This window comes from Orycteropus afer, unplaced genomic scaffold (genome assembly GCF_000298275.1).
Source record: "Orycteropus afer afer isolate SDZICR_OR568_19922 unplaced genomic scaffold, OryAfe1.0 scaffold00074, whole genome shotgun sequence".
NCBI classification, from domain to species: domain Eukaryota; kingdom Metazoa; phylum Chordata; class Mammalia; order Tubulidentata; family Orycteropodidae; genus Orycteropus; species Orycteropus afer.
Window position 1 is genome coordinate 3,955,994 of NW_006921661.1, and position 8,532 is coordinate 3,964,525.

The 8,532-nt window shown below is 39.2% G+C and overlaps 1 protein-coding gene across 1 annotated transcript in view; it reads right to left on the reverse strand.

Annotated features, from left to right (window-relative positions):
• ACER3 (alkaline ceramidase 3) overlaps positions 1-8,532 on the reverse strand; it is a 266,579-nt gene that overhangs the window by 91,722 nt on the left and 166,325 nt on the right. The window contains exon 3 of the mRNA XM_007940912.2: positions 3,755-3,807. Coding sequence (XP_007939103.1) covers positions 3,755-3,807 — 53 coding nt within the window. The remainder of the gene's footprint in view (positions 1-3,754; positions 3,808-8,532) is intronic.

The window sequence follows — 8,532 nt, forward strand, 5'->3', positions numbered from 1 at the left end:
GAATTATCGAACCCAGGAGAGAGGTGGTGGGTGCTCTGGGAGGAACGGTTGGAGAAAGGACTGGAGGGAGGCAGCATGTCTGGCCTGGCAGTAATAGGCCTTGGGTTACTGCTGGTAACCCTGTCTTCCTCTTGCGGGATTAGAGGAGGTCAGAACATGTGGCCTCCTTGTCGTTTTTGCAGGAGGGAACACTGCAAAAAAAAAATTGCATTGACCCATGTCACTTTAGTTTTGTGTATTTAACTGTACATAAATTATATTTCAAAAAAATGCATTAAAAAAAAGAAGTACTTCATGCTACAACAGAAAGAACATGAAAACATTATGCTAAATGAAAAAGCACCAGATACATGATTGCATGATTCCATTTATATAAAACATCCACGATAGAGAAATACACACACACACACAGAGGAATGTGTCACTTAATGTCCACAACACGTTCTGTGAAATAGGATGTTATGTGATTTGAATCTTTTGCAAACACCGTATTAAAGCTTTATGGGAACCCACTTCCAGTTGTCCTTGCTGCTGCTGCTGCTGCTGCCATTGCTGCTGCTGTTGCTGCAAATGCTGGCAGAAGCCAGAGGCAGTGGCAGGAGCAGAACAAGAGGAAGCGAGCATGGAGAGAGTGGAAGGTGCCCCGTGCCACCGCTGCTGCTGCCTGCCTGCCTGCTGGACAAAGTCCAAAGGCCTGCACCCAGGGCCGGGTCCTCTGCTTCACTTGCTTGTATCCCACTCATGGTTCAGTGCTGCAAGAATCTGGGTTTGGGGGTCTTTAAAACCATTAGAGGGAAATAACAAAAGGAGAGCTGCTTTTCTTTAAAAAAACAAAAACCTTATGTGACCACAGTTGGACATTGTCTGAACAGATGTTAAGCGATGCATATCTGTACATATACTGATACATGATTTCCTGTTTTATTCAATGGGTATATTAAAACTCTTATAATCTGTTTCTATCATTATTTACTTTGACACTCAAACTGTCCCAGATTTGGCCAATAAGAACACCCTCAAGTTAGCTTTCGTGTCCTTTCAATATGTCACCACCATTCTTTGAGCATTTTCATTCTTTCTGGCACAAAAAAGATGTTCAAAGCATATATTGTCTTTTCTCTGCCCCAGTCCTTGGAATCAGCCCTGGTTCCTTTTAATGAAGAATGACTTTTGGAAACCAATATCTGGATGCTAGATATTGGGGTTTCCTGCTCCCACATCTTCTCATGGACAGAGCTAGAGAATATATGTATAGAAATATGTGCATATATATATGTACATATATCACACACACCTTTACATCTAAATTTATTTCTATATATATTAAATATACAAGATCACAGTGATATCTCCAATCTCAATTCATCACCACAGAGTTCATTCTAATTTACATCTTTTCTATATTTGTTATTTTGTTCTGTAACAGTAAGAAACTTTACTTCCACTACCCTTCAAATATTTACTTATTTGATCAATTCCCCTGTGTGTAACCAATATCCCATTACTGCCACCACTCTCTCCCAAGAGATATCCTCCTTACTCCACTCAGGTTCCAACACCCTATGCTGGGCTGCCAAACTTCCATGTGAATGGTCTCCTCATATACTGCACTAGGCAACTCTGCCATGTAAAAGCCATCTTCACCTTTCCAGGCCTCTGATACCCAGAACAAAGCTGTCCTCCTGCATGGGCACCCACAGATTCCAACCATGTGCCAATCGCCTCTCCCACTTACGTGGAAAAAACCAGTTGCCATCAAGTTGAGTCCAACTCAGCAACCTCATGTGTACAAGAGTAGGGGTTTTAATGATTGATTTTTGTGAAGTAGATTACCAGGGCTTTCTTTTGAGGTGCCTCTGAGTAGATTCAAACCTCTAATCTTTCAGCTAGCAGCTGAGCACATTAACTGTTAGCACTGCCCAAAGACTCCACCTGTGTGGATACCCTCCTTATTCTGCACTGAGCTGCCCCTCCACATGGACATCCTCTTTACTCTGGTCTCTGACACCCTGCACTTGACTATACAGCTGTGTAAGCACCCTCCACACTCTTCACACCTGGTACCCGACTATTCTATGTGAACATCCTCCTCAACCTACTCAGGCTCCAACACCGTATGTGACAGCACTCTTCACATGGATACATTCTGTACTCTTCCCAGGCTCTGATACCCAATTCTGGGCCAGAATGCTCCTCACCCATTTTTCAAAGTTTATTTATTTATCCCTCCCACTCATTTTTACCCATTTTTAAAGCTACAATAGTGTTGATTTACCACAAATTATAATAAATGCCTACCTTTGCTTATGTCATAGGGCAAACCTGGTATGTTCTTTCATCCTTTCACTGCCTAAAAAGTATGAACTAATTCCTTCAGATTCTGTTCAAATGTGAAAGACTTCACTTTTATAGATTCTTCTAAGCTCCATCATGTTGCCACAGATTATCTGTATTTCTTTTAAAAATAATTTTCTTATTATATCACTGTATATAAGCCTGTTTTCCCAGCCAGAATGTGTGAGAATATGTATGTTGTATGCTTGATGATGGTCAGAGCAGTGTTGCATTCATTCATGTATTCTCACAGTCAGGCGTAGCACACATAGTACACATGATACTTTATTAGAAATATGTTGAATGTCACATTCAATCCAAAGAATTAATCCTTATATGTTCAATATAGCTGTAATTAATAATTCATAGATGGTTGTATATAGAGCTCTTTCTAGCGTAGCACTGTCCAATATAGCGGTCATTAAACCACATAGCAATTGAGAACTTAAAACAAGCCTAATCCAAATTATGGTGTGTTGTAGGCACAAAATAAACACTGAATTTCAAAGACTTTATGTGAAGATGCATTTAAAATATTTCATTATTAATTTTTATACTGATTTATGTTGAAGTGATATTTTGAAAATACTGGGCTTAATAATAAGGAGCCCTGATGGTACAGTGGCTAAAGTGGCAGCCAAGTGAAAGGTTGGTGGTTTGAACCCTCAAATTGCTCTTGGGAGAGAGATGTGGCAGTCTGTTTCCATAAAGATTTATAGCCTTGAAAAACCCTATGAGGCTACTCTGTCCTACAGGGTCACTATGAGACAGAATCAACTCAACAGCAATAGGTTTTGGTTTGGGGGTTTAATATTAAATTAATCCCATCTACTTCTTTTTACTTTCCTACTAGAAAATTAAAAATTACATAATGTGGCTACCAGAAAATTTTAAATTATATTACATATGTTCACACTATATGAACATATGTTATAGAAGCTTATGAGTTAGTGATGAGGAACTGAAAAGACATATGACCTCCTTAGAGCAAAGACAGTTGATAAAAATACTTGTATAGTTCTAAAACCTTGATAGCTAGAAAGACCATTCAAATGAAAATTATAAAACATGAAGGAATATGGGCATCTATGAATAAGAATATATGATTCTAGTAAACAATATCTTTTTAACTCTACGCTGTAATACTGATCTAAAATGGTATATACTTGTACAGAAGTGGTCAAAAATCTATACTGCTCTCAACTTGTTTCCTCCATGGATAATTTATCTACTTTCTTCTTGACTTTACTTAATTTGGATCCTTTAGCGTGAAGTAAAGACTCCAAAGATTATAAATTTCCCTCACTTTTTTTGTCATTTCCTTGTCTCCATACCATTATCTGGCTATTTGCTCTTTTCTCAAATCTGAAGTACCTCTGAATAAAAGAAATAGCATTTAGTCAATTTTGTCATTACTAACCTGCATTTCATATTTCAGAGTCATGTGGAAGCACCAGGATCCCATTCCTACCACTGAAATTAAAACAAACAAATAAAACACCAATTAGCATGAAATTATTTGGGTGGCCAGAGTGGCGTGAGAAGACAATTAACATACTTTAAAGCATTGAGTTTTAGGGTGAATAAAGTTTATAAAATCTTGTTCTAATGTCTTTTTTATTAAAGCCATTCTAACAGATGTGAAAGTAGTCTTGGCGGCACAATGGCTAAGTACTCAGCTGCTAACTTAAAGATTGGAAGTCTGACCCCACTAGTGGCTTGAAGGGAAAAAAAGATCTGGTAATCTGCTTGCATAAAGATCACAGCCTAGGAAACCCTCTGTTATACAGATTCACTATGGGTTGGAATTGATTAGCAGAACCCAGCAACAACAAACAACAAAGTGGATGTGAAGTGGCATTTCATTTTGGTTTTGATTTGTATTTCCCTAATGATCACCTCATTCACTTTTCAACAATATTTACTGAGCACTTAACAATGTTCCAAGCATTTCTACTGAGGTACAGGAGTGAACAAGAGAGAAATGGCCTCTGTCCTCAGAACTTCAAACAAGTCATTAAAAATATGAAAGAATTTAGAGCTGTGAGAATCCTTTCAAAGTGATTACCACCTGGTCTAGAGGGTTAATAAAGGCCTGTCTGGAGAAGTAATACTTAAGCTAGGACTTGAATAATAAATTGGAGTTAACCAGTTGAAAGAACAAAGCAGAAAAAGAGAGAGACCATTCTATGTAGAAGGATCATCCAGAGTAAAGAAAAGGTAGTAGATTCAAGTAAGTAACAGAGCTCGGCTTAGACCATAGACAATACTGGAGCACAAATCTAATGATGAGTCTTGAATGTCCTGAAGGAGCTAGATGGAAGACAGCTTTCAAAGCCATGTTAAAGTTTCGTTCAGATTTGGACTTCATTTTAAGGACAAAGAAAAATTGTTGAAAATACAGATTCATATATACACACATATAGAAATAAACATGATCAGTTTTCACATTTAAAACTATCACTCTGGTTAATGTCTAAAGGAGTGGTCTCTGTACTTTGATGGCAAAACTACTTTTGAGTAACTCTGTGTATGTATATATATATTGTTGTTGTTATGTGCCATTGAGTTGGACCCGACTCATAGCAACCCTTCCTTGGGTTTCCGAGGCAGTGTCACTATGGAAGTAGATTGCCTAACCTTCCTTCTGAGGACTCCTTGGGTTTCCGAGATGGTATCTCTATGGAAGATTGCCCAGCCTTCCTTCTGAGGAGTGGCTGGTGGGTTGGAACCGCCAGCCTTCTAGTTAGCAGTTAAATGCCTTAGGCACTATGCCACCAGCGCTCCATGTATATATTATATAATATATACTGCTATACTAAGATACCATATATATTTTAAAGCATGTAAAATAGAAATTTAGAAAAACAAGGTAAGGATGTAGCATAAATACAAAAAAGAACTCATAAAATTTTATTCTTATATGGTTGTTGTTGTTGTTGTTGTTATGTGCCATCAAGTCAGACCCAACTCATAGCAACCCCTCCTTGGGTTTCCAAGGCAGTATCACTACAGAAGTTGATTGCCCAACCTTTCTTCTGAGGAGTGGCTGGTGGGTTTGAACCGCCAGCCTTCCTGGTTAGCAGTCAAGTGCCTTAGGCACTACGCTACCAAAGCTCCTTCTTCTTACACACCAACAAATAACTTTTCTCACCCCCTGGATGTAAGCACCCTAATTGATAACCACTGGTTTAAAGGATAAAGACTAAACTCCATGCACAGTATATATGGAGCTTCATAATCTGGCTCTACTCATTTCTTCCACTGCAATTTGTAGCTGAGGCACAACTGACTGCATACCATCCATTATCTCACACTATAAACTTCTTTCTAATTGCTTTGCCTTTGCTCATTCAATGTTCCACCTGTCATTTCAGCCTGGAATACTTATCCCTCTCACCTGCCCCCAAACTAGGTCTCTGTTTATTGAAATCTGATGCAACTTGTAGATCCATTTTATTTTTTGTTCTTTATTCTTTCAAATTATTTTATCTTGAAATAATTTAAGTTTCAGAAATGTTGAAATAGTAATGGCCTCCTGTGTATGTTCTACCCAGATTCACCATATTTAACATTTTTCTATATTTTCATATATTCTTTTTCTGAATCATTTGTGAGTAGGTTACATACATTATTATATCCCTTTACGCCTCAATATGTCAGTGTGCATCCCAGATCCATTTTAAATGTCACCTCCTAAGTAAAATCTTCCTCGGCTTCCTTCCCAGTTAAGTCTACCACATAAAGCAACCAAGAAATGTTTGACTAGGCCAGTAGTTATCAACTTTTGGAGCTCACTGTATTGCTAAAGGGCTTTCTAAGTGCTAGGGCCTGAGTCCAGCAAATCCCTGGTGCTTACATTTTAAAGGCCTGTCAATGCTTCTATTGCTCATCAAAAACCAATGATCATTATTAGATTCTAAGTTTCATAAAGGCATGCTCCAGGTCTCTATAGTTCACCAAAGAATATCCAAAACCTAGCACAGCGCAAGCCACATAAAAAATGCTTATGTAGGAGCTCTGGTGGTATGGTGCCTAAGGCATCTGACTGCTAACCAGAAGGCTGGCAGTTCAAACCCACCAGCCACTCCTTGGAAGGAAGACTGGGCAATCTACTTCCATAGTAATACCACCTCGGAAACCCAAGGAAGGGTCACTATGAGTTGGATATGACTCAATGGCAGTAAGTTTGTTCTTTTTTAATTTTCTAATGTATTTGCTAATGGACTGATTATTTTTTTGTCTCCTTGATGATCCAGCATTTCACATTAAAGTGAGACAGAGGGAGTGTGAGAGTGTGTGTATATGTTTACATTGTAGGAGGTAGTGAAGAATGCTTCTAAGGCAAAAAAAAATATAATAGGAAAGATGAGTTATGAAGAGCACAAAACGCTATCTGAGCAGAATATGGGCAATAAGAACAGAAAGGCTTGCCTGAGATGGTGAAATTTAAATAGAATCTGGAGAGATTCCCAGGTGGAAACAGTGAGGGAGAACACACAGTATGAGTAAAAGGTCTGAAGATGTTCAGGAACAACCACATCATTCAATTTGGGTTGAGTGTAAGAGGGGAATAGAAAACATTGCAGAGAGGTGAGCTGGGTGCATAAATAGGGCTTTTTTAATTTTGCACCTAATAATACCAGTACCTGCCATGGTATTTTACATTCTCTATCTGCAAACACTTCAAAAGTCCTACAAGACTGACATTATTTCCATTTTGTATAGGACGAAAACAATGTTTAGAAAGGTTAAGAAAATGGCCAAAGTCACATAGCTAGTAACAGTAAGTCAGAGAGCTGAGATTAGAAGCAAAGTCTGTCTGGCCCTAAAGCCTTTCCTTATGTCATCTTCACACTGGAGGCAATGGAAGGAAATTTGAGAATTATGATAAGGCTGGAGGGGGAGGAGTGTTCAAAAGAACAGAATCTTTATTTAGGAAAGGAATCTATACTGGCCCATGTTACTTGTAAGGTTAGTAAGAAGAAGACCAGGTAAGAAAAAACAAAGTCTCAAATAGAGCAATGGCGATAAAAGTGGAAAGTGGCACATTCTCGAGATCACAAAGATAGAACCTAAAGATTTGGCAAATGAGATGATGAGATTTATCACCTTCTCTTAATGCCCAGCTTCTCTTTCCTGGGACAAACACTTTCACTGACCTCTCACTCTATTAGTATAAAGCCTTCAAAGACTTTAGAGTCTCCTTATCTGAACTCAACCTCCTTTAGACAAAAAATTGGAGGGAAAAACTTTTTTAATAAAAAAAGAAAAAGGGAGTTCCAGCAAGATGGCGGACTAGGCAGAAAGACTGTACAGACCCTCTTCAACAAAGAAAAGGGAAACCAATTAACACAGACACAGAAGATAATTCTGGACCCCTGAGTCTTGAAGGGAAGGATATAGAAGTGGACTAAAACCCCAACTAGCAGAAGAAATTGCATGAAAATACCAAAAAAGGAGACATACAGAGCTACGGTCTGGCAGCGGTCGAGAGCGATCCTGACGGCACAGACAGCTTGGGGATTCCCGAGTGGTGGTAGGACTTAAGAATTAACCTAAAAATCACCCTGCTAGGCAGGGACTGCACAGAGGACTGTGCACGGTGGCTGGGGAACAAACGGAGAAGGTGAAGAGAAAGGTGGGCTGAGCTGTGGACTTTTGCTGGTCCGGAGGACGCCGCCATTTTGTAGGTTTAAAAAGCGGTTTGACTATTTTGGATATTTAAAGAGACAGCGCTCTCGCAGATTCCTGGGGCTTAAGAACAGGTTCTGCTTTCCAGCAACCCCAAGGACACTCGGGACCTGGAAGACTGACAAGTTTTTTGAAGGTTATTCGATTGTAATTTGAGTCTGATTGAGTGAGAGACAACAACAGTCCCAATAAGACACAACTACACCCACACCTCCTGCAACTTCACTTATTGAACGACAGCCACTACCTCTTTCTCCACCAACGGGCCAATGATAAAAAACCACCAAGAAAAGCCTGAATCACCCTTGGCTGCTCTTCATAAACAGTTAACAAAGATCTAAATACAACAATGCCATGATGCCTCAGAGACAACAAACCATCACAGTCCACACAAAGAAGCAGGATAAAATGGTAGAAACAAGGGAGCAGGATACAGACCCAGAACACATCCCTGAGGAAGAAGCAGCATTGGAACTCTCTGATAAGGAATTCAAAAGAATTATC